General features: G+C 42.4%; 1 protein-coding gene across 7 annotated transcripts in view; it reads right to left on the reverse strand.

Moving 5' to 3' along the window:
* Positions 1-1,838: 1,838 nt before the first annotated feature.
* Positions 1,839-27,405, reverse strand: part of PDGFA (platelet derived growth factor subunit A) — a 36,179-nt gene continuing 10,612 nt past the window's right edge. Inside the window, exons 4-8 of one of the 7 annotated variants that reach the window (XR_004419533.1) lie at positions 26,706-26,893; positions 19,659-19,785; positions 17,938-18,020; positions 16,802-16,915; positions 13,470-16,692 (exon numbers count right to left, since the gene is read on the reverse strand). Coding sequence is in view for 5 of the 7 variants with exons in the window: in XM_033073740.1 (XP_032929631.1) it covers positions 11,669-11,802; positions 19,659-19,785; positions 26,706-26,893 (449 nt within the window). In the remaining 2 variants the exon portion in view is untranslated. Of the gene's footprint in view, positions 3,111-7,522; positions 11,803-13,469; positions 16,693-16,801; positions 16,916-17,937; positions 18,021-19,658; positions 19,786-26,705; positions 26,894-27,405 lie in introns of those variants that run through there. The other 6 variants (XM_033073740.1, XM_033073739.1, XR_004419534.1 and 3 more) reach the window with 6 other exon arrangements.

Raw genomic sequence — 27,405 nt, forward strand, 5'->3', positions numbered from 1 at the left:
TGGGATACAGGGCTGATACCATGTGCATTACACACCTCGCCATGGATTTATCTCAGAAGGGTTGGCCAGGGCTTGGAAGGCAGCTGACAGCTCCCAGCTGGCCAGGAACTCACTCGTGTGGCTCTGCAGCTTCCTAAAGGGAACAGGGTGGAAAACCTGGGCTCAAAGGTTGCCCAGAATGACTAAGAGAGCAAAAATGCCTCCTGCCACTCCTGTGCTAATCAAAGGGGTGTGGAGAAGTTTCAATTCCTCACTGCCAAAGAGGAAAATAAGATAAATATATATATATAGAAATTACATAGCCAATTCCTGTATTAAGGAAGAAGCCTTCACGCTATCAAAGTCAGTCTTGAAATAATCTTGCTTGTGGTGTAGGGAAACTGAGCCAGATAGCCCAAACTCCCTTGAAATGTCTTTCAAACACATCTAATCTGTTTACTCCCAGGTTTTACTGCTGGTGGTACCTGGGACTTCGCCTCTGAGATTTCCTACAATTTGTGATCCCAGCAGGTCAAAGTTTCCAAAGGTGGGGAGAAGAGGCAATCCCTTCCCTGCCTGTACAAAAGGTATGTGCCTTGGGGCTACTAATTTAGAGCCAATGAATCAGGAATAAGTCACATAAAAACCGTCCAGCACTGGTGTTTACAGAGCACCTCCTCTGAGCAGACAAAGGCGTGTGTCAACAGGGAAAGTGCCGTGCAGTTTGCATGGCTCAGCGTATTTAAACAGATTTTGCAGAGATGTGAACATGTTGCCAGGGAAGCAGGAGCCTGTACGGATGGAGGTGTCCTCCTGCTCTGTACAATGGGAAAATGGAGCTGCCCCTGCACTCCCCGCTTTTTGTTTTCATCTTTGCAGATTAAAAAAAGGCAGAAAAGGCAGTTCTTCCAGAGGCTGATTAATGGCCCTTCTGCACAAACTGCATTTTGCACATATTTAAAAATCTTGAGCTAGATAACTCTTTGACCTAAAATATAATAGGTTCCTTTTATTTTTCTGATTGTGTCCAACATTTGTACGTTTTCATACCTTATTTTTGAAGCAAGTCCTTTCTAACTGAAGAACAAAGTGGCCGGGCTGTGGCTCTGGATGTGTGTGCACCCCCTGCACCTGTGTGGCTGGTGGCTGCTCTGAGACATCACTAGTCCAGCTCTGGGGCTCACCAAGACATCTCAGACCACCAGGAGAGACATCCCAGTCTGCCACCAAGAAGCTCAGGAAACGTGCCCAGCACAGCTCCCATTCCCATGGTCTGCGGTCCCTGGGGTAATCATTGTCATGCCCTCCCTGTGAACCATTCCCCAAATTTTCTCTTCCCCAGAGCTCTGTGTGTGTATGATGTGAGACCAGGTTATATTAAGCCCATTGCTGGAAGGACCAGGGATGATGGCTCCCATGGGCACATAGCAACTAGGGTACAGAAAGAGTGAAAAATTCAGGGAACAAGTGGCACTGTAATCCATCTTACCTACCCGGAATAGATGTATCCATGTACTGATCTCTATAAACACACCCTTTCCTCCATATGGGTGGGTATATATTTATATGCACCAGCCTCAAAATACCAGTAAGTTTTTATTAGCCCCATTTGCAGATGGGGTGATGATGACAGACAAAGTTGATCCCTCTAGGCTGCTCCTCCTCAGGAGGGGAGAGCTGGAGTCTTCTCTCCCCAGGAGAGGTGAGAGAGGAGATGAGTTCTCCCAAACCCCCAAGGAGCTCCTTGGTGCAGAGATCTTGCTCAGCTCTCACTTGGAATCATGCTGGCAAATAAACATGAAAGTGAAATCGGCATTGTGAGATGGTTATGCAAGAGCAGGCGGATCCCAGGACTCAGCCATTGTTCCAAACGTTTAATTAACATTATGAAAGCTGATTAAAGGAAAATCTTTAACCTCCAGGGAAATCCCATTTTCCCTCACTTCCCATACTGCCGTAATTTTCACAATGTAAGAAGGAAAGTGTTATTTCAAGGCATGATTCATATCAGCTACAACCTGATCTTTGTCACAGTCATGTCCTGCATCTTAAATAATCGCCAGCAGTGACACCAGATGGGGACACTTCTGAGACAGCATTTTTTCCCCCTTTATCCCATGACCTGAATTGCCATCATAATTTCTAGACTTTGTGTCATCCTGGCACGATGACAAGTGTTCACCCACGCTGCAGAACTAAAAGTTGGTTCACAAGGACAGTGATACCTACCCAGACACAGCATCACAGATACAAAGTGCGAATGACACGCCACAGTCCGGCGTGGTAGCTGCAGGGGCTGTTTGCTTTGGTCACCACAGCAAATTCCTTTGAAGGCAGGAGAGTGAGCACCATCTCCAGTGACTCCCATCTAACCTTGAGTGAACCATTTACCCCTTCTGCTCCTTTGGAATTGGGGACAAAGGCAATGTTGCCTTTCAGGCCACTGCAGACTCATTAATATAACCAAGCACTGGAGATGTTTAGGTGGAAATTGCAATTGTAAATTATGTTAGTGGAAAGATTTGCTTTCAGCTGCAGTGGGTCTGTGAGCAAGCACAGCCCGCCAGTGTTCAGCTGTGTATGAGTAGCACATTGCCTCTCTGCTCTTCCAGGACTATTTTAATTATATGGCATGGACCATCAGAGAACTAATCCCAGGATCTAATCCTGGAGGCAACAGGCAGCTGCCTGTCTGCCCCGTGTATTCAGAGAAGTGCCCTTGGGGCTGCAGTGAGGGTGATGCAGACGATGGCACAGGAGGACAAGCACTCACCCCACTCACAGAGCAGGCACCTGCCCAGGGACAGCCTGGTCACCCCCTGACCAGGGCACCACCAGCTCCTTGACCCCTCTGACATGTGAGTGGCACTGGGCAGACCCCAGTGTTAACCCTCCCCTGGTTAACAAGAATCTGGGTGAATGCTGCGTCTACAGACCTCCAAATCTAATTAAGAACACACACGGCTCCAGTCCTTTCTGAGCATCAGGCTTATATAAATACATACACATATAAATACATGGTACAAATACAGCCTCTGGCAGCAGGAACAGTCTCGTACTCAGATCTTCAACAGCTCTTTCCATCTGTAGATCCTGCAGGTCAAAGACATTGCAGAGCTTCAGGAACCATTCTGAAAAGGGGAAAGATTATTTTTTCCCACTGTTGTCAACATGGACATGATGCAAAATCCATTTTAATTAAGATAGAACACGGTGATCCTCACTACTCTGACTCTGAAGAACAGGCACCACTTTTGTGCACACAGAGACATTAGTAAAGCAGAAGTTCTATTTGTAGGATGAATTCCTCCTTCAAAAAGCACTAGAGGTAAACCAAATTCACACTGTGAATACCAAATGTATGAAATTCTGACTCAATAAAAGGCAGACAGCTGTGTTTTCTGATAAAAATGTGCCTTTATTTTTTAATTTTTCTTTTCATTACCTGGATTCTGTGTTTGTCAGAGCAACAAAAACAAAACATAGTTTCTTTGATACGCGGCAAATCTGAAAACAATCCTGCAAATAGCACAACACAAAAACTCCCACAAAAAGGGAAAGCTATAAAATTTGAGAGGCGACAAGGCTTTCAGAAGTGCCAGTTTCCCAGTGCAATGGCTGGAAGGGTGGCCTGGCCTGGCGGCAGTTCAATCATTTTGTAACGAAGGACAAATACTTTCAACATCCTGAGAAAGAGGGCGGGGGGACGGGGGCACGACTCCCTTGCTTTCCCTCCTCCTGCTATTCTTTCTCCTCCCTCCCCCCACCCCTTGGATTTTCAATAGCTCTTTAGTGTTTCCATCAAAGGCTTTTACCATTCATCCTCCCTTCTGGTGCCTGCCTTCCACCTGTCTATCCATCACAGCCCTAACCCAGGTCCCTTTTCTTCCCCCCCTTTGCTATTTTTCACGCGGTGGGATTTGTTTATAAGCTTCTGTATTACCTAAACTGCAGGGGAAGAGGCTGCTGGGAGGAAAGTGAGAAAGCAGGATTAAGGAGGAATAATTCAGCTCCACTGCATTTCCATCTGAACGGTCATAAAATGTGCAAATCCTGTTCCTGGGAATTTCGTGTCAGAGGCCTTCCCTGCCACTGCCCTTCCGGTACCCCTTCTCTCTTTCCCTCTCATGGAAAAACAAGTGTTGGGAAGGATGACTGTAACTGCACAGACCCCAAAAGCCATGACGTCTGTGCCAGCAGGGAGGAGGCTCCTACCAGCACGTGTGCAGGGAGACACTCCAGATGTGGCCATAAACTACACACACACAAGGGGGTGGGAGGCTGCAGGGATTGAATCCAGCCGGACAACAGGAGTGAGCAGGGAAAGGCTGCTCACTAGGACAGCTCCCAACACCCACAGCTAATTAATAGGTAAAATACAAAAATAACCTTTCAGGCTTGTTGGCTCTGTGAGTAAATCATACAGATATACATGATTCAGACCCCAGCAGCATGAAGAGTTTCTACTCTCTCATTTTAAGCTCATCGCCATCACAAGGCACCAAAATAGGCACAGGCCAGCTCTCCTGACCCCAGAGACCCACCAACAATCCACCTGGCAGCAAACTGTGAGACAGAATAAGGGCCACTGCTCTGTACAGGTCAATGAAAATTTGTCACTGATTCAAGCAGAAGTCACTGCAACCCTTGGGCTAGCTGACCAAACACTCTCAGAAGAGCAATGATAAAAAATAAGGTGACCCTCAAGTTGTCTCCAATGCTAGTGAGCCCACAAACCTTTTCTTGGTGGAACTTCATGTCATATCTGCTGGACCTGGCAAAAGCTAGCAGCTATCTTCCACTTACAGACACATCCTGGAGATACTGCGGATCACCCAGCAGGTAGCACATGTCAAAATAAGTTCCTTTGATTGACAGTTATTTATTATTTTTAAATAAAATGAAAATAGATTGAATGGGTTGCTCAGCAGCAGCTCAGTTCTTTGTTTGGCAACTTCTTGGACAGCTTGACCATACATATGACAACACAAAATAAATTTCACTTGCTTGCAGTGGCTATAAATTCAGTCCATCGATGATTTATAGCTCTAGCAGCAGTGGGATATATGAAATGAGAAGCCCTTTCATCCTTAAACTGCTCTGCAGTGTGGTAGGGATGATGAAAGCCATTGTTCCTAAGGCCAGAGGAGAGCAGGAGTTCATCGAGCTGTGGTAGGAGGAGGTGTGCAAATTGGGTCCAAAGGTGAGAGGAGGCCGGGAGACACAGCAGCCCTTGGTTTCGAAGAGCAGCCAGAAAGAAATCCTTAATGATGCTCAGCCGTGCTTTGCAGGCTGGAGGGGAGCAGTATTTCCATCAACTAAATGATCTCAACTCTTTGGCTTCCCTGAGGGCACTGCACCAGGACAGACTGGGATCGCTCACCAGAGTCACTCTCAGATGTTTGTGCTCTTCCCACCCACCAGCAGCCCCGAACCTGAGCATGTCTTTGGCACAGCAGGTGGGATCCTTAATCCTGCCGAGGGCCAGCCTCAAGCAAAGATTAGCAGAAGAATCTGTTTTCATTAAAATCCAGCCTACCATTACCATCCTGTCTGATGGTTCGGTTTAAAATGCGCATGTCCAGCTCTTGTAGCAGCTCTGTTTCTGCAGGGAAAGGGCAGTTCAGCAACCTGCCTCTTCACTTTCTAATGTCTCTCTTTCTTTTAATCAACAAGTAACTAAGTCAGACACACTGAGGAATGTTGAATGCACCTCCTCCTGGACAATTTTGCCAGCAAGATCAATAGAATTGGGATTTTGCCTTTATTATATTTCTTTTGACTGTGGAACTGGTCTGATTTTCCTCCCAGTGATTTTTTTTTTCCTGGAAAAAAAAACCCCACAAAACAACAAAACAGGAAAAGACATACAAATAAACACTAATACGTACAGGAAAAATACAAAACTTAGCACCATGCACTCCCCTCATTATTAGACAAAGGTTGGGAAGGGTTCACAAGTGTAAAACGCTCATGTGAATTATGAGATTACTGCTCAGTTTTCTTTCAAGTCGTGGGCTGGAAACAGATGGTGGCTGTAGCATTTATGACGGCACAACATGTTACTGCAAGCCTAGCCATCTCTCTCTCTCTCCTCTCAAAAATGCAGCTGCAAGGAAAGTTGTGGAAAATCACATTAATAGTCTCTTCCACCACACAGTTTTCCAGCCCTTCATCCCTGGCCAGCACATGGACAGAACCATCTTGTATGCCAGCAAGAATGCTCTCCTAATCCCTGTCCTGAATAGTTACCACTGACTGGCTTATTTAACAGCTAGTTAAAATGTGAGGTTTGTTAGCATTGTAAAAAAAGCCTCCCCAAAGCAGGTCCTTAAGGTCAGGGCAGATGGATGCCATGTGATCCCAAGGGCTCCCTAAGGGAAACACTCAGAAAAAAGCCATCAGACTGTCTTTTAGCTGTTTATTATTAAAACATTCAGTTCAGGCCAAGCAGGTTGATTTATAAAGAAGCAGAAAGACAGATAAAACAATTGCAAAAGCATCTTTGTAACTCAGGAGTCCAAATCTCACTTCCAAGCAAGAGTAGAAACTTTCACAAGGGCAAAGGCCTCTGGATTTTCACTCAGACAGCCTTCCAGTGACCACAGGCTTAGAAGGATCTGGGAAACCTGAAGATACAAAGAGCAACTAACCCTATATTTAAATATCTTGCCTGTGCAAAAGAAAAAAATGTCCATGTGCAGTGCTGATGGAAATGTCTGAACTCTTAAGCCAAGCCTGGGGCACAAACCCTCCACTCTCAAGGCACCACAGAGGGTTCTGCTGACACCAGAGAACTCTTCAAACAGTACAAAACGTTACCTATTCCCTAGGATTTCTGTGTGCTTTACAAATGTGAAGTAATCCTGTATCACATCGTTTCTGAGAGCATTAACTCTCTGGGATTCCAAAATCGAGATTTTAGAATTACTTCTTCACTTGAATTAATTAAGACTCTCTCAAATAATAATTTTTCCAGACCAGTGTCACTGGTGTATTGGGGCATCCATGCTGCTATTTTCACTTTGTTGGCCTCACAACCTGGTTGGGAACATCAGCACCAACGTTCTGTGTTCACCCTCCAGTGTGTTCCTGCCATGCTTCCTGAAGCCAGCTACACACAGGGCAGTATTTCTGGGGTGTAGAACAGGGCAACTGAAAGCAGGATAGACTTTTACCATTCCCTTTATCACTTTTCACAGCTACACCAGGAAGTTGCTACAGAAATTCAATAGTGTACACACTTGAAACTCCAAATAGCCTTTTGGCAGAGATAGACTCTCTCCAGGTGATATGACCATACATTTCCACTGCATATCTGTCATAATTGCAAAAGTCCTCAGACCTTTTCTCTAAGATAGAGAAGGTACCATTTCATTTTTCTTTTGGAAACCTCCTCCTGCAGAATTCATTAGTATCCTATGCAACAATGTACTTCCTGTAAGTACTGAAATATAAAGTGTATTAGAAGTTTCCACTTCTGTTTTTATCTTTTCCTGATCTAGCCTGAAAATTCTTTTGAAGTCCCTCAAAATGTTCTTCATATATGCTTGTTTTAGGAAATACCAGATCACTGTTGGCAAACTTCTCCTTAATTAAGTGAGATAAAGGAATCAAGATTATATGATCTGCTTAATTTCCCACCTTTTTAAGATACCATTTTAAGATTTTTTTCCCCCACTTGCCTTTGAAAAGAAACCCGCTGAAGAAACTAAGGAAGGGGAAGGCCCAGAGAGGGTGAGCTTAGTTCTGGACTCTCCAGTGTAGCTGAGCTTGCTGGTAGAAAACCACTGAATAGTTAAAGCTTTCCCTCATTCCTATGGAATGGTTCATTGAAAGCTTTCAGACCCTTCTAAAACTCACATCACTCTGGACAATGCTTGAGAGGAAAAGACTAAACTGCACTGAGTGAGCACAGTGGGCTCTTCAGGGCCTCAGCCCAGCAAGTCAATTTAGATCATGCCTAACTTTAAGCACAAGTAACTTCAAAGAAACATCTCGCACACCTCAAGTTGGGCTTTGCACAGTCTCCCTTGATGAATCACAGCTCAGGGTATGCAGGGAGCTGATGGGAAACATTTGCAGTGGCTAAGCCCAGCTGCGCGGCCCCAAACCCTGCTAGCTCTGCAGGCCGAGCCCGGCCACTCTGATGGGCCAGCAGGCTCCTCACAACAAACAGGTACAAGCTGTTAACCAAGCTCTTCTGAAGAGACATGTCCCAGAAGAGTTAAACTTTGATTTAAAAGCAGTGTTTGGGGCAATCAGTGAAGTACACAAGGTGAGCATTAACCTGCCTGACTCCGTAGCAGGCCAACAGGGCCTGTTGAAGAAACCGCTCTGTCTGGGATAAATTGTTTCTGTCACTTCTGCTGTGGAAACCCCCCAGAATCAAGGGGAATTCAGAACTTGGGCAGGTTTTTGAGTGTCTTCCTGGCAGAATACTTTATAGTGGGTGAGTTTGGGCCAAGAAATGTCCTCACTCCCAAGAGCGTGAGCATGGAGCCCTCAGCCACGCTGGAAGTGCTGGAGCATCCCTCCCTCCTGCTCCAGCCCCACACAGATCCAACAGCAGCTGAGCAGAGCCCACGGGTGAAACCTGGCCTCTTGAAACCTCCCTGGTGTTCAGGTTAAACCAGCACAACCTCATTACAGAAAACGTGTGTGAAGCCAAAGTGCTAAGGAAGGGTGAAGCGTGGCCAGAGTGAAGGGGGCTCCCCTTTGAACGTCTTCTTTTGAACTTTTTTTTCACATGTCATTTCATGTAAAATCATTTCCCATCTGAAATGACTGAAACCTATAGTTTGAGTGCTGCTGCCTAGAGATGGAAGGCAGAAGTCACAGTGACATCACTGTGTCAAAATTAGTCTCTCTTCAGAACAGAGACGTTCTGAAGCCAACAGAGGTTTCTTGAAAGTCACATAGAAATGAATTAAAAGTGGATGCACAAATCCACTGATGAAAAAATTCCAGCTAGGGATGTCCAGCAAGTCTGGAGGGGATCTTCATACTTCACTGAGGTCTAAAAGTTTGAGTTCATTCCCAAAGGGAGCTGAGGCCACCCAGAACGTCACCCATAGAACAGAATCTTTCTTGTGGTCAAAGAGGGACTATCTTGAATTTATGTCTTACTTCTCCCCTTGCGAGCAAACAAAACAATTTCTATGAGTAATTCTACCCACTAATTGCCAAGGAAAAGTCTGGTAAGAAATGCTCTGCATTTTTGACAGGTCAGAGGCTTCCCTAAACAAAGTTGCTGCTTTATGTTTTCTATCAGCACATGTTCACATCCGGGGTCCTCAGTGAATTCCAGTGTGGATGAGTCTCTGTGGGAAATTGCTTTTCCCTATTTTCTTGTTCTAACTGCTCCAGGAAATGAGTCTATTTTTACAACAACACTAAACAGCAAAATATGAAACCATTATCTGCTTCGTGGCAAGAGTTTCGGGTCAGCTCTCAGGTAACTGTCACCTCCAGAGAAGTCAATGGAGTTGCATCTGCTCAGGCAAGGCAGAGACCTGACCAATTATGTAATTGGTTGATCAGTTACCAGAACACAGAGCTACCACAGGCCTAAGGAGTGTCTTGTTTTCATGCGTCTCAAAGTTCATCCAAGCCCTGATGCATTGATAAGTGAAGTATTCCAGTATTATGGTCTGTAAAGATGATAATTAACTGCTGAAAGATTTAAGCATGAGCATTCTCTATGAGCATATATTTTGTCACTGAATGATCCTTATAAGTAGTATCTCTTCTGGACCCTTTTTTCACCTGCCAAATAAACCAGGGTGGTATTTTCAGAAGTGTTTAAAATGTTTTTCTCCTACTTATTTGTGATTGCTTTTGAAGATGTTTTCAAAATCCCAGGGGATTTCAAGCATCTCTGTGCATTTCTGCTTTTTGCACACCTGATTTAACAGCTGCTCTGAATCTCAAAGCTGGACAGCAAACCCAGTTGCCTTCATTACGCAAGATCAAAGATTGTACATAAAGGCCAAAACACCAGGTCTGATCTGAAGATGAGTGTGTAACACTCACTCACAAACTTGGCTCTTTATTTCCTTGTTTGAGGGACTACTCCAGCCTTCACATGTGACTTTTCTGCTGAAGCACTCAAGTGAGCCTTCCTTTGTGTATTTTATCTAAGAACTTGGGAGACATCTAGCATGCACAAGTATCAGTCCAAACAGAAATTCTTGAGTTGCCCAAAAGGCAAAGCTAATCAGATTTGATGGTCTGCTAGTAAGTCAAACATATAAATTATTTTATTCCTCTCTACGGGAAGAAGTAACGCTGGAAAAATGTGACAGGAAATCTTCAAGTGACAGAAATTCTATCACCAGGATGCTCCCAGAATTTCTTCTATTGATTACAAGCTAGACCAAGGGTTAGCACTTCCTTACCTTTGGGTGGGGAAAGAGGTGTTCATGACTTTCCACCTAATTGGAAAGCTCACCAAACGTCACTCGAGACCAGCATACAGAAAGCAAACTTAGAGACAATATCTAAGGAAAACAGAACCTAACCTATGACTTGTTCTTTGATTTACAACTGTGATTGTGGGCCCCACCTCATAGTCATATGCCATGGTAATAGGCAGCAGTTCAACAAGAACCAGTCCTAACTCTTCACATGTTGTAGTGATTCTGAGCTACTTCAGCACATACTTTAGACTGAGGTAGCAAGTAATTAGAATGACTAAAGGGACAGGTGGCATGCCACAACTGAAAAAAAGAATGATCGAGCCTTTGGTCTTGTTTATTCTACCTTCTAAACTTTTTTGGGTTTTTTTTCCCCTAAACCAAAAGTTGCCAAATTTCACATTAATTTCTCCCATCTCAAATTTTTCTGTTATCAGTACAACTCTGAGTTTTCAAACTTGTGAGGAACCCAAACAGACCATCTGAAATGGGCTCACTGGCATTAGCAATGGCAGTCCTGAATCCCACCATGCCAAGAAAATATTTTCCCCAAAATATGTAATTCAAAATGGCAACCTCCATGGGAGCAGGAGTGGTAGACTCCCAGCTGTTTTCCTAGCTGTATAGACAAGGCTTGTTACTTCATCTTTGGGGATGCTTACAAAATACTTCAACACTCTGAGAGCACAAAGACCCCCAGCCTACAACTGGGATGCTGTGTCAGGAAGGCACACAGTAATTACAAAATATAAAGCATCAACTCTGCTCCATTTGCCTGAGGTCAGTGGGATGTTTGTCCAAACCTAGGAGCATGCTCAGGCACCAGTTTGAAGAAGAGCAAGCACAGGGATCTCTGAAAGTGTTTTTCCATGTTAGGGCCTGGGAAAAAAATTTCAGATTGGGCCCATGATAAAAACAGTTCCCCATGGAAATGTTACCCACACCATAAAAGGAAGGAATGACACTGAACTAAAGAGAATGAAAATTGTCTACTGAATTTCTGTAAATTCCCATAAAATCTGAGTCTTGTTCTATGTGCATAATTTTGACCGTAAGTCATGAAAAGTTGATTCCTAAGAAAGCAGGAAATGACTGGCTCATGATAGGATAAAAGGCTACATAATTGCATGGGCAGAAAGATGGATTTTCATCAATCACTGCATTCTCTGACAACATGGCAGTGGCTTTTGATCATGTATCCGATGCAGAGTAATTAGGCAAAATGACTTACCCTCAATCTTTTCAGTATTTAGCTCTAAGGGTGCAAGGACTCATTCTTGGAAAGGGAAGATGGTCGTGTGATTTAGGGCACTGGATGAGCACTCAGATCTGAGTCCTCTCCCTGGTTCTGCCACAGCCTTGCTGTATGACCTTGCACAGGCTTTTCTCCATGCCTCGGTCTCGCCTAAAATGGGATAACAATAGTTCTTTATTTCAGAGGAGATAGGAATACAAACCAGCTCAAGGCTGAGCCACAGAGATGCTACAGCAAAGAGCAGCACAGAAAAGCTCAGACACAGAATAATGCCTTACTAATAAAATGTGAGAACACAGACAGTAATTAAATTGAGTAATAAACACAAAACATAGGCTGATTTTTGAGGAATGCAACACTAATAGACTTTGTACCTGGAATTAAAGGAAATTTAAGTGGGATTCCTTTAAGTTGACCTGACTCTGAAATCTGCTAGTAGTACAAACTGTGCATTAGAAACACCAAGAAAATTACTTTATTCAAAATCCCTGCGTGGTGTCTGTTTTGCAGCAGCGCAAGTGAGGGTCAGATAAATACCCAGAACATTTTCAAAGCCATAGGAGGAGCCTACAAACATTATTTCCTTTGATTTACAGTAAAATATGAGCATGCAAATCTGAGGTAGCTTTGAAACTTCAAAATAAAATCTGAAACTTTCAAATTAAAACATAAATGGAGCCACTGATCCTAATTGAACTGTCAGATGTCTGGAACAGCTTCAATGCCTCTATTGCAGAATCACACTGCTGCTGGAATTGGACAGCGCTTTAGCAAAGAGTCTTCAGTAATATTTTTCCAAATGCAAAAATGAATCTTTTTCTCTAAAGCATTTGCCTTTCATGTCAGGGGGCAGTTTTGGGCCTGTGGGTCTGGGAGAGAAGATCTCAGGGAACATGCCTAGATAAACCAACTGATTTGGAGACCAACAGATCAAAGGCTGCTTTGTCAGGCAGAAGGAGAGAAAACAGGTATGAGACACATCTTAGGAAGGGAAAATCATTTCTGAGAGACAGAAACAACAGGGATGGGAAAGTCAGGCAGAGAATAGCTGGAAAACAGCCCACAGAAAGGAACATGGACCTGAGGAGGACAGGCAAGAGAACCTCCTAAGTGGAATGTTGAAACCCATTGGAAGGAGGATGCTGTTTTGAGCAAGAGTAAAAAGCCTAAACCCAATGTGCTGGAGCTATCTGGGAACCTGGGAGAGGAGCAACTGCCTGCAGTCACCGTGCACTGCTTAACAAAGCAGATGCCAGGCAGGCCAGAACAGGAGAAAAGGAAAGCAAACTGGCACACAATCCTTGGTTTCACTCAACAAAAGAAACTGAAGGACGGGTCTGGAAAGACGAAGCACTGAATTAAATGTAATGAATTGATTAAAGAATCAGTGACCATACACCATATTGCAATGCTGAGATTGGGTTTGGGCAGTCCTCTCTGTGTGTCTTTTCTGATCAGACAAGACCTCAGAAAAAGTTATAATCAGTCCAAGAAGTTCTGGATCCCTGGACAGAGGAAATGAGTGCGGAACATAAAACAGAAAAACATTTCATCCCCAAACTGTTGCCTTCAACGTGGAAAGACAAAACCAACAAGGTGTTAAAGCATTGCATGGAAGTGCAACTTTTGACAACCACCATCCTCGGCTCCATTAAGTCCCCTACTCACCCCCCACCCCACAAATAACAGAGCTGTCCATCAGGTATCTTGTGGCTCCAATTGCTCACACCCTTCCCTGTAACACTCCAAATGTAGCACGTTAGAAGTCCAGAGGGAGTCCACCTCCAGCAGACAGCCGAAGAAGATATGACACGGCATTCACGAATGCACAGAGAACTGTTTAATTTACAGCCACAATGGTGAAACAAACCATTTCAGAGCTTGGACATTCAAAGTTAAGTCTGACACTCATTCTTATATTCACTTATTGTGCTTAAATATTAGAGAACACAGGATTACATTAACCGTACACGACAATCTGAGATCCCTGCGGGACCGAGGAGTGAAGGGATGAGCAAGAATGAGGGACCAGCCCCTCAAGTGGTGTAAGCTGGTACAGCTCCATTGCAGGCAACGGAGTGATGGTGATTTACACCAGCTGAGGATATGGCCCTTGAAATGTCCAACTTAACTTTGAATTAACTTTGAATTAATTGTGACTCCCGTGTCACGACCTATAGTGTCACTGCTCCTTCTGGTTCTATCTGCCACTTTGAAGGAGGGCTAATCCCACAGCCTGGCGGGTGAGAGCTCAGCTGGACCACAGGAAGTGATGCTCATGTTGTGACACTACTCCTCACAATTTACCAGCCATGGACTGCATCCTCATCTGATGTAAATTAGCTCGGGGGCATCTGAAGTCAGAAACATTTGCCAATTTATAGTAGCTGAGAACATAGCCCTGAGATTTTTGTGTTTTCTGCCGCATCCTGTATGAACACTGTGCTTGACAACAAAGACTCGTGTGCGTTTCATTCCTCGTAACAAAATTAACTCAAGACTACAAGTCTCAAACAAGCGGCTATTGGAAAAGTCCCCATTCAGTCTTCACTCTCTCCTGGTGTGCTGAATTTGGCATTACACATTTATTTGCTGGCATCAACAAAACCTCTCAGTTTGCTTTGTTTTCAAGACTCTGCTACAAGGCCAGACTCCCTGGTGATGTAAATCAGAGCTCCAGGATACCCAGGGGAGTCACTCCCAAGGAGCTGGCCCACAAACCCAAACACAACCTGCTCATGCCAGTCCAACCACAGGACTCTTTCCAAGAGTTGTTTTGCAAACTATTCCACTTAAGTGACTTTGACATCCTTTCACACCTGCACAGTGTCTGAGTGGGTCACATAATGCTTTTCATCTACATGATTTTAATGGATATATGTTTGGTTTTTTCTTTCATTAGATATCCTTTACACAAAAAAAAAAAAAAAAAAAAAAGGAACGGAGCAACATTATTGGCATCCCACTGAAACATAAATATATAAATTACATTTTATACACTTTTTTAAACGCAGACACATACATTCATGTGCATAACATCGTGAACAGTACACTTAGTGGAAAACAAGCACAGACAATCTTAGTTAAATGTATTTCCAGTTTTGGTGCTCAACAAATACACTGGGAAAATGATCACAGAATAGAATGGTGACTAACTCTATCTCTGCATTAGCATCTGAAGCCAATAATACCTGTTAGCTAACATTGCTTTGTTTGGTTGAATTTGGACATAGCTACAGGAACAGGAGGGGAATGTTTGAACTATATTTAGAGAAATGGAAAGGTTAAAAATCTTGCTCTCTTGTTGTTTTAAGGTTCTGCAGTTCATTCACATTTGAAGATATTTTTATTTGAGTGGAAATACTGTCTTCAAGACAAACTTTTTTTTTGTTCCAAACTAAGAAAACTCTTTCATCTCTTTGTAGATGTTTCACAAATAAAAGAATCCAGTAGTTCATTTTACATATCCAATGTAATAATCCAAATAAAACAAAGGGTACATAATCCAAACTACTGGGGTGGGGCAGTGATTTTGGCCAAGTGAGTAGCCATGTCATATCTGGCACAGCCCTAAATTTCCAAAGCAGTACAGAAGGATTTATCCATGTGGCTCCCACTGCAATCTGTGGGGAACTGAACATTTAATCCTTTGGCACTTTGAAAATACAGGAGCTGGTGCCAGAGTATTTTATCTGCCCTGCTATAGTTAAAATAGATTTTGATGTTATTTGGGCTATTCTACTACAAAAATATGACCACAAAATGTTTTTTTTTTCTTTTTTTTCTTTTTTTTTTTTTTGGTTCAAGAAAACATAGCAGGCTTTCTCAGGTATATAAAACTGTTAATTTTTAGATAAAAATACAAACTTCACCTTTACAAAAACACATATTTCTGTTGAATACACATAAAGCATAACATTTTACCAAAAATAAAGAATTTTAGGTTTTGTTCAAATATTTGCAGCAAGGTAATTCCCATGCCACCATGACATTATACAATGCAGATACAAGAATTTGTACATTTCACACAGCTCCAACATGTGAAATAAAAGTATCTGTATACTGATAAGAATGACAATTGCTAACACAATATCACTAGTAGGCAACTGGCATAAGTCTTAAAGAAAAAAAAAAAGGATTTTTGCATGGATATCCTATGATTTGTTTACGCACATCTCTCTTTTTTTTCTCTTTTTTTTTCTTTTATGTAATGCTTTAAATTACGGGGGAGGTTGGGGAACATAAACCAAGAAACGTCTAGAAAATTATGCATAGGTATACCATTTTTATTTTAATACATCTCATTAGTTTGCATCCCACTAGGAGAAATACCATAATGTTTTGTGTTCTGCTTATTGTTATACCAGTCTTTTATATGTGTTATTGGCAAATGTAGTCCAAGAGATAATAAAAAGCTAGGCAAAGAGTAAAAAGAAAACTTAATAATCACTTTATGGTGTAAAAAAAAAAATCCACTTAAGGCTCCCCAGAAGGTTTTTTTGTATAGACTTTTAAAACACCACCAAGCAAGGATGTATTGTTCTATAGTGTTTGCGTGGCATTTGATCATTTCATACATTCCTGCTTTTTTTGTGCCTGAAGTCCACCAGTGTCCATCCATCTTCATCAAGAACGCAGGCACATTTCTTGACGTAAAGCACCGTTGACTGCTCTGACAGAAATCCACTATTCACTTAGATTTTTGTCATGTTTTTGAGTACTTTTGGTATCCTCCATTCATTCAACTGTCTTTTTTTCTTTTCTGTTTTTCTTTCTTTCGTTTTTTTTTCTTTTTTGGACAGGGAAGCTTCCTATTGTTTCACAGAGTGCTACAATACTTGCTTTGATGTCACATTAAACAAATGTACATTGTCTCTTTGTTCTCATTAAGTGTTCTTTTGAGCCAGTTTTTTCACACAGGAGAACAAATAAAGTATACAGTCAATAAGCACCATACATAGTAGGTTCAGGAATGTAACAAACCATGTACATCCATGTCCCAGAGAGAAGTTTTTTTTCTAGCTTATTTTCACCTTACATCTGCAGGAGAGAAAAAAGATACAATAACTCTATGATTAGAATCAAAGGTCCTGTCCTTGAAGTAGATGACTTTAAAAAAAAAAACTGTTCTGCATGAAGAGTCACTAACCTGGGACAAGAAGTTCTAAATGCTGTTTTGATTGAGTTTACATGCTCACTTTTAAAGTTGAATTTTAGAAAATCTTTGCTTCTATCATACTACTCCCAATAAATACCTGTTAATCTGAAACAGGATATCAAGTTTAGCATTCTTTAGAAATGATACACTGGTATAAATGAAAACTGCCACTGGGAGTTCATGTGCAAAAAACAGGGGCTTGAAATTAAATTCACCACCATCCAGGCCTTAGGCACAGACACTGCAAAATCCAAATCATTCCCACTCCAAATACCAGAATCAATTGCAACTGCTGCAGCTTACATACTTTCAAGCCATTAGGAAATGGAAATTCCATATTTAATTTGGAATGTGTGTCGCCATCATCATACATTGCTAATATGTTGGCCAAAGGATTTCAGTCATTTTTGCACTGAGAGGGTGTTAGTTTTTCACTACACTGAAAACTTCATGAATTTTGATGACTATCATCATCCTACTGAGACTGAACAGACCAAAAATTAAGATCTTAATTTTCTGGTGTAAGTAACACAGGACTCTGCAACACAAAAAAAAAAAAAAAGAAAAAAAAAAAAAAGAAAAAAAAAGGAATTTTTTAGAATCTTTCTGGTCAAGTCAGCAGATCATCAGATTGCATCAGGTGAATGTGCAATCAAACCCAGTTCGTGCCAGAACATGGGTTTGATGGTCACACAAATAATAATATTTGCTGTATGTACACTCAATGTTTCACAGCCAAGGACTGGGAACACAATGATTTGTAACCTTCAATTCATTCATGCATTATCACGTGATGCTTTGACCTCAGAAATCAATAATAATGAAACACAAGCAGAGGCAATGGAACTTGAGATTTCAGAAGCTGAAGTATTAGCACCCTCCAATAAAAAAGAAATAAAAAAGGCAAGAAAAGGAAGTAGCTCAAGAATGTAAGATGCTGATGGTGATGTGGAGCTTAAAGGGAAAATACCAGCAGGTAGAATTATCAAAGCCAATCACATCTAATCTCTTTGCAGCCTTGAGGTAGCAAGTGTCAAGATTTTGAACAGTGATTAAGTTGAAGTGATGATATTTGATTAAGTTTTCCAGTACTTGTGCTATTAGGGTGTTCAGCATATAGGTCCTACCTGAATATCAAATAGTTCCAGTAGGTTTTATGTTGGTTTTAACTTTTTTCGTTTCCGTTTTTTACCTGATTCCCTAGGCCTTCCTGTTAACATAAGGGCAGGGCTGGTGAAAAGCCCTAAGGTAATGCATTTCGTGTAACACTGAAGTCATAAACACTCAAACCGTTTACATTTCAAAGAAATCTCATTATCCTTTGCATTAAAGTAATAACTTTATAACGTCTGATTTGACATTGAGTTTACAAAGTAATTACGCAAAAGTAAAGAAATAATAAACGAAGTTGGCATTGCACACGTCATTCCCAGGATCCATCTATAATTACTGTTACCATGCAGTACTCAACATTTGCCTTCAGCTCCAAAGTTGAGCTATTTTCAGCTCACCATCCACTTGCTGGGTGCAAGTTTTGCTCCTATCAGTAATTAAATCCTAGAAATACATATTTTTCCATTATAATTCTGCCCCATTTTTTACACATATCAGAACCAAAAAATTTTGATCTTAAGAATCATAGCTGCTTAATCTATAGCAATTAAAGACAATTTGGAAAACTGAAATTGATCTAATGAAATTTTTTTCCAAACAGGAGACATAGAAAATGTATCAAACCATACCCACATTAAAAATAGCCACTTTATGTGTGGTTTTGTCTAATAACTCCACCTAGTTTCAGATAAACACTCAGCTCAGATTATAAACTGATGTCCAGTAAAATTGCAGCAGAGGTCTAACTTTGCTTTTACAGAAATTCTAATTCCTCTGCTCTGTACATAGCAACTGAAGTTTACATTTGCTTGGACCAGATTTATGTCTCCATGCGGGATGGAGCCAGTACAGAAATCCCTTCCTCACTCAGCCACCTACAAAATCTATCACCTTTGGACAGCTTTCCTCCTCTATCTGCTCTTTACTGACTCTTTAATTCTGGGTTGGTTCTATTGCGCCTTTAAATTCCCTGCAGAGGTGCAAAACAAACTTTTGAGGCTGCCTTCAATCAGTATCAGGAGAAAAGGAAATGTCCTTTTTACCACAGTGGTTTTCCTTAATAAGTGTGTCAAGCCCTGCATTGATTGCACTGTAGTAAGTAGATCAGAGCCAATGATCTTAGATTAATTCAGAATGATTTTATGGAAGCCAGATTGAAAGTAATTTTTTCCCAATAAATCTTTCCCCATTGTAACTCAAAAGTTATCTTGATAAGGCAAATTTAGGTTTAATGCAACAAGTGACAAATTCTTGAGTACACATACGTAAGGAAACAACAGGAATGAGCAACGTTATTTCCAAACTAACTCCTTAGCCTTGAATCTTGAATTTATTCCCAAGTGCTTTACATTAATTTCATTCATATTTTCCCCAAGGTCAAGTAAATCTCAGTGTTAGCCCTGTCTCCACAAAGTCTAAAGAAATTAGGCAACAGAGTTCACCCACGAGCTGCAACATGACAACCTTTAACTTAGTGAAGCAAGACCTGAACGCTACTGGGCATTTACATTTATTTACAGGCCAGCCTAATGAGAAGTGATACACTTTAAATTTGAAATCCAAACTCCTCATACAGCACAAACTGGGTCTCATTTGGCATGTTCAACACAGAGAAGTAGCTGGGAGCTTCTCTACTGAGTTCACTGTAAGCAACATTTGCTTTATGTTCTTTACTAATATAAAAATAAGGTCCATATGAAATCAGCATTAATGCAAAAATAAAAGGAAAACATACCAGTTTCTTCTTCTCTATAATCTGAATTAGTATTTGATGATGTACAGGTGCATTCCATATGCTCTTCTAATCTCACCAGAACTTCTTTTAATTTTGGCTTTTTTCTAACATACTCCACTTTTGCCACCTATAAAATACGATGAGGTATGTACTGAGACACATCAACATGGTTACAGTTCAGAACTGAAGACAGATAACTATATACCTCTATTTTTAATGTAGCCAAACCCATACAAAATGTTAGCATACTAATCATCTTTTATCTTAATTGTGCATCATGTAACTATTTATTGCACAGACTATTTGTTTATTCAAGTTCAGTAGTTTGAAACAATTTTCCCCCAAGAGATAAAACAATTTCCCATTCATTTTGGTTTGATGTTTTAAGCAACTCGGTTTCCACATGTATCACAATAAACTTCTATACAGATTCAAATCAGTGGTTATTCTTGTAAACTGCCACTTTTAGCACAATCTTCTGTAAGTGTTGTTAAAGGCTGACAGTGAAGGCATTAGTAAGGTTTGTAATACAACTTATTATTTACAAAGTGGTGTCTCCAGAGCCCTCTGCATGTGAAGTTCTCAGCCCTACACAACAAGGATCTGAACATCACCTTAGAAAGCAGTTTCATTCCTACTCACTCCCTGTGATAACCTGGGGCTTGGTCACAAGAGCTCTCAAGCACAGTTTATAGGTCCAAGGGAACGACCACCCCTAAACTGGGTCCAGCCTTTGGCTTTACTGTGGAAAGCTGGCAGACAGAATATTCCTCCCCAGTCCTTCCAACTGTTCACAACTGCACTGCTCCACTTATGGTATCCTTAAAATAAAAAAAAGTCTGTAGGGAAAGTTGAGGTTGGAGGAAGGATCATGCTGGAGCAGCTCTGGCTACATGCAGGTCTGTCATCTGAAGGAAACCAAGGTAGAACAGAAGGATGCTGGGGTGGGGGGATACTGAACACAAGGACACCCTGACCCACAGGTTGGCAACCAGGAGAGGAGGAATGGCAGAGGGCAGAGCAGTGATGTTCTGGGGTGCTGAAATGGCTTGTGGAACACTGGGCACTGACTTGTGCTAAGTGTAGTGGGCATGATGGTCAGGGCCATGCAAGGGAATATGGCCTAATGTGGGCAAGGAGAGTGCTAGAGAGTTTGTCAGAGGTCCAGTGTTTAGTTCTCAACGTGTTGAGCACTGTAGAATAGGTGGTGATCACTGGCTTGAAATGGAAATCACTGCAATTAAATCATGGCTGCTCAGACCTACTCATCTGACAAAAGGGCACTGCAGTGTGGCTGTCCCAGCAAACAAGACTACAAATCACAGGAATGCAGTATAAATAAGAGAGATGAGGGAGCAGAAGGACAGGGGAGGCTGGTTGTCTCTACAGGAGTTACATGACAAAACCATAAAGGCTGGTCCAACCAAAGCTCCAGTCTCTACCAAATAAAGCATCCACAATGACACTCCCAGCTAAAAGTTTCCCTGTGTGTTTGGTGGGGATTCAATGCTCTAAATCAATCTCCACACTGCAAAACTCATTCCCTTGCCCTTTCAAAACTGGAACAACAGTGTCACAAAATGAGAGTGGTATCTGGAAAAACCCATTCCATTCCCAGTTCCCAGAAACACTCTTCTGGCTCTGGGGTCACAACTATCAAGGGCCTCTGGATGCCAGTGAGAGAAGCTAGAGCAAAATCCTGGCCTTTCTAAAGCCAGTGGGAGATCTGCCTGAGCTTTCACAGAGCAAGGAGCTCAGATACACATTTTAGCCACCACCCTTTCTGTCAACAGGATCTAAAGATGATTTTCATTTACCAGCAAACAGAAGTTACAGAAATAGATGCAATAACTGAAGTATCCACATTAAAAGGTATCTTCTGAAACTGTCAGATCTCCATGTAAATGGATTAAGAGCTGGCCATGACATACCAGAACACTTTCTCTGAAAGACTAACTATGGGCCAAAGCAGTATGTTTCAAAATTTCCTATCAGAACCCAACTCCATCAAGCCTTTGAACACGATGATTTGAAAATGTATGGTACAACTGAGTCATCTGGCATCAAAGGATGACTAATCCTTAAAATTTATGAAAACAAACAGTAATTAAGACACCTCCATCATCAGAGACAAAGAAAGGGACCCAGCAATCATGAAACAGCTCTCAGATCTGCCATGCTTATTACAGCTGTTAGAATAAACCAGTCTCACTGAAAATTACATGCAACAAAAATAAACTGTAATCAAGCTTTTAAAAGCCTGTCCTTGTTTCACTTGGTTTTACAAACTGAAAGATATATGCAGTTCCTGTGGCTATTGGTATTAAATAACAGTTAAAAAAAAACAGAAACAGTAATACTTTGTAGAGGATCATAATGAATTTATGCAGCAATTTAAAGCTGGCTTTTATTACTGTAGTTAAAACACAATCCAGCACACGTTCCACTGCCCTACTTCACGCTACACAAGTTAAAGGAATGTCATTCTGTAGATGTTGCAAATACTGGAAGTGAAGCAGCACAAACCAGACAGGCTGTTGTGTCTGTGTCACCTGTTAACACCTGCTGCCACACACAATGCTGATCTGCAACAATGAAGGCTGCAGGTCACATTTTCAGTGGGTATAAACAGGGGTAGTTGTGCCAACAGCATGGGATTTGGCCTTGTGTACAACTGGTTTTTCTTCTTTGTATTTTTCTCCCTGGTGTTTATATTGTACAGTTTCTCAAGTGTATTATACAGAACTTTGAAGTGGTCAATCCTCAATAAATCAACAAGCTCCTTTTATTTGTCTCTAATGTAACAAAAACATAAATAAATCCTCAAACCATCTAGATCCAGGAAATACCACTATATAAAAAGTCTTTGAGAGCAAGAGAGTGAAATAAATGATTAGCTTCTCAAATAGTGTATTATCAGTGGTACCATACTTGCATCACGGTAGATTCTAGGTCTACATCCTGCAATACAGTGTGGTGGCTAAGTAAAAATGAAAATAAAATCTGATAAAAATAAATGGCCTAATGGAAACATCATGGGAACACTTTTTTTAGGGATTCTCCAGGAGATATGAAATCAGGGATTAATAGCAGGGGAGAAAAAAGAAGACAGAAATGTCCAAAACACCTCCAGTAGAAAGCTAAAATTTGTCATGGGCAGGAGTTTATAAGAGAACTATCAGCACAGATAGTTCCTCATAACATCAGAACTCATGTGGCTGATACCTAAATACTGGATGGAAACAAGCCCAAAAAGCAACTGAATCAGAGTATTTCTTGGAATCATCTATTGCTTCCATATTAAAATAACTGCATGCTGATACAACAGAGGGAAAACCTGTGTGTGAGGAAGATGTGAATCAACAGGGACTCGGGGCCTGGAAAGTCACTGCTGCAGGGCCAGGAGGACAGGAGTGGCTGTGTGGGGTGTCTGTCCCCGAGCAAGCAGCCAGACCTGCCCTCTGCCAGGCTGGCAGGGCTTGCCATGCTCCAGGGGCACCTCGCTGCTTTTCCGCCTTCAGCTCTGCCGGCCTTTCCCTGCTTTCTCCCATTCCTGAACTGACCTTTGATACCTGGTCCTGCCAGTCCCATCGAGTGCTGCCTGCAGCTGCAGTTGAGCCACAGCTCATTCCAAGGGCTGCTTATCCCAATGGCAGAAGGAAAAGGTTCTTAAACCTGCAAAGGTGACGTGCAGCTATTTGACCTACACCTCCCATGTGCTCTGCAAGGCCTTTCCAACCCGCTCCGAGGCTGGGGAGCTCTGCTGAACAGCTCATCCTGAGCTCCAGCACTTTTTACAACCTCTAAACAACTCCCCAGGGATAGCTCAAGAGCTGCTCCTGCATTCCCTCCTTCATCCCCTCCTTCATTCCCTCTTTCATTCCCTCCTTCACTCCCTTCAGTCCAGCTCCTTTTTCCTTCACCTCACCCTCATATTTTACTCTAAGAATTATACCAGGCTAAGATTCGCCAGACCAGCTCAACTGAATATGCAGAAATGGCTGAAGCTGGCAGGGCTTCTGCTCAAGGCCAACCTGAGGCAAAGCTGAGGTAGATGGAGTCATTAAGCTCTTGTTTCTTAATTTGCATGTAAGCACTGCTGCAATCATATTGTTCAACTTGGCTATTACAGATTAGCAGTATAGGCAGGATTTGCTCCATAATATTAATTATTTTCAGCTTCTGTGATGAAATCCAGCAAGAACACCATGCTCAAAATTTGTCTTAGGAAGACTCTTGTTCAGAACGCCCCAAATAAATTATGGTCTGGTACTTGGTAAATACTTGAACTCACTGGACAGAAGCAACAGGATCTGCAGACATTACTGAAATGCTTTTGCACACAGAGGAGAAAATCTCTCTGTAACAGACACCAACACCCCTAACACCCCCATCCTTGTCACCACTGCTCTATAAGGAGAGAAACAGAATCTCTTCCTTCCCATCAAAGAGCAGCTCCCAACCTGCCTCTTCATCCCAGTCTGAGCTCTGTGGGGCTGAGCAGGTGCAGTTTGCTGATCAGAGATGTCTTCAGGGCCAGGAGGCTGTGCTAATGTGCTCACTGTGCCCGTGCAGGGCAAACCCACCTTTCACTAATGAAACCCACCCCGTGAAAGGGAAACCTTACAGCACTCATTTCAGAAAAGATGTTCCCCCAACCCCCCTGGCTTGGAGCTCCCTACAGCTTCAATTCCACATTAATGGTATTCCACTGATGAGAGCTCAGTGAAGATGAAGAAAGGGCATCCCCAAACTCTCCAGCTCTTGAATCATGTCCCAGGAATGAAATGCCTGAACACAAGCACCTCCACTGCTCCTCCCACACTGCCCCAGTCGTCTCTTAACCTTGACTACAGTGGCCCTCAGTGAGACAAAGAAAACACCCTTTGCTTTCGCCTGTTGGATGATGCAAACCCACTTGCTGACCTTTCTGGATGAACATTTTTCTAGTGTGAATGGGCCAGCTATGATCTCACTACCTTGTCAATGAGGAGGAAGCGGGGAAAGCCTTTTCAATGTTCCATCAAAAGAGAGCTTTTATGCAGTCTGACATCAGGGGAAAACACAAGCCGGCTTTCCAACTGCACTGCAGAGCAGCTGAGAAGGCTCTCCAAAACTGCTCCCACCTTTCCAGGGACCCTCACTCTGAGCCAGCTGCTTAATGGCATGAGCAGACATTCAGCTCTAAACTTAGGATTGGCAAAAGGCTCAGAAAACCATCAATTACATCAAAGCTACAAGGGGATCCGACTCTGGAGGGCATAAATATGGATTCTGTTCTAAGAGTTCTGGTGTGACAGTGGGGTCAGCCTACAACCTTTACAATGAACATCCTGTTCCTGCTTGACCTCTTGTCCTTTTTTTCCCCTGCTACTTAATGACTGTTTGGAGCAGTCTTGGAGCTTGGAAAAAAAAAGTCCTCCAAAGCTGGCTGACGTATATTGATATTGCTGGTGGCAACATATTTACACAGCCACGAACAGCAGCTGCTCAGCTGAACCTACTTTTAGCTTGTGCCCTACTAAAATGAGTGTAAATCCAAAAGCACTACAACGGGCTGAGAGACTAAAATTCCTTCAATGTGCTGGGGAAGCAGCCCCAGCAGTGACATCCTGCAAAGCTGCTGCCAGGAGTTTGCAGCTCTTAGGGAACAGAGTCCCTGCAGCAGGGGGACAGCCAAGACCCTCTCTCTCATCTGTCATCTCCCCCCATCCCTCAGGAGGAGGAGAGAAGCACAAGTTTGCAGCATCACACACAGGTACCAACAGCAAGCTCATCACACACATCCCAGCTCTCTGCTGAGCACATCCAGCTGCTCTGTGCATGTTCACTGTTGCACAAAATCAACTGGAGGCTGCATCAAACCCAAAGGCAACAGCACCAAATATCACAACCCTGAGGCACTTTGCTGTTTAGCTCCTATTCAGAAAGGTTTACAATTGAAGTCTTTCAATCTCTCCAGTTTGTTCTCAAGTAATTATTGATCGTCATTTTTAATTGTTTCTGCAAAGCGGATCCCATTAAGGCAAGGCAGCAAGCAAGTCTAAAGTGTGATTATTTTTGGGGACACTGAGAGAATCTCAGATGTTTCTCCAGCTTATTTGGATGCAAAAACATTTCTAAGATGTTCAGAACCAGAAAAGAAAAAGAAATTCTGCCCAGACACATGTCTGCATGTATGAAAAACAGTGTATGAAAAACAATGAAATTACTTAGGTGCCTTATTTTTGTTCTAGGATGTACAGCACTAAATGAACAGCACTTTTCTCAAAATCCATTGCAAGTGCAGCAATCAGTGTGTTGTGCTGAGCAATTTTACGTTCAAGAATGTGGTGGGGTTTATTTTAATTCTGCTCTTGAGAAATTCAGGGCAACAAGAACTCAGAGTCTTCACAATATGAAATGCTAAGTGTAAGTCTAATCTCCTACACACAGATGTAGATCAACAGTACTTGTTTAAATACTGATAAAAATTAGAACACAGTGAAGCCAAATGAACATAAATATTTCACGTAATATTTACTGGAAAGTTGCAATAGGGAATTTGTCTAATGAGTAAATACAGCATGAAGCTGTTGAGTCTTCTATCCCTGGGGTAAGATAATTTGAAACACATTTTTTCAGATCAAAAGTGTTATGTTGTCAGATATAAAAGCCCAATTTAGGCTGCATAATATTTAATTAAGAAAACAGCATTCCATACTGTGATTTATTTATTTTTTTAAGTCCAATGCCCCTTGAGTCATTTTATCTTCTTAACTTTAAGATCTGTACTGTGCGAGATCATGGGAAAGGCACAATCAACTTTATTTTCATTGTACAAAAAAAAAAAAAAAAAAAAAAAAAAAAAAAAAAAAGAGAGAGAGAAAACCTAAAGGGAATCCTGTGAAAATCAAATCCAAACCCAAGATTTTCCAATGACCACGTAACTTGAAAAGGCCATCTGCTCACTCAAAGAGGGTGGGTAGGGAAGGTTTGGGTCCCGCTGGGGTCAGTGGGGTGTGCAGGCTGGACAGGAGCCAGCGGGGCCCTGCAGCCCCTGCTCACCTTGACGCTCCTGTGGTGTATCCGCGAGGGCTGGCACTTGACGCTGCTGGTGTTGCAGCAGCCGGTGCAGCGCTTCACCTCCACGCAGGGCGGCCATATCAGGAAGTTGGCCGAGGTGGGGTCGATCTGGCTCCGAGGTATCTCGTAGATCACCGTGCGCGTCTTGCACACCGCCGGGATGGCCTCCTCTGCGGGCACAGCACAGTCACAGCCCCAGCTGAGCGCTGCTCCCGCCCCACAGCACCCACACCGTGTTCCCATCCCCACTGCTCGCTGGCGAGCTGAGTGTTTGCTTACAGCTGAGCTCTGCTGTCACCCTGGGGACAAGCTTGACTCGCTCCCAAAGCCCAGCCCTAAAATGAGGCTTTCCAGTGGCCTGGCTCCCAACACAGCTTGGAGCACATATCATGAGATAAGACAATCCTGGCTCTGGAAGTGACAGCAAGCCAGGAGCTCCTCTGTATTCAATGACCCCCTAGAACAGCCTCAGAGTGACTGTGCAACAGCAGCTGTTGTTTTCCAGCACTGGGGTCATCACTGCACACAAATACTATCACACAAACATGCAACACCCTGCAAACACCACCTCAAAAGTTAAATTGAGGATTATATGTATCATACCCAGTTTGCACAGCTGGGAAACAACCTGCACCAGCTTGAAACTTTCAAGACTTGGGTTTCCACTTCCAGAACTTTAACG

This window comes from Catharus ustulatus, chromosome 16, assembly GCF_009819885.2.
Source record: "Catharus ustulatus isolate bCatUst1 chromosome 16, bCatUst1.pri.v2, whole genome shotgun sequence".
In the NCBI taxonomy this organism is placed as follows: Eukaryota; Metazoa; Chordata; class Aves; order Passeriformes; family Turdidae; genus Catharus; species Catharus ustulatus.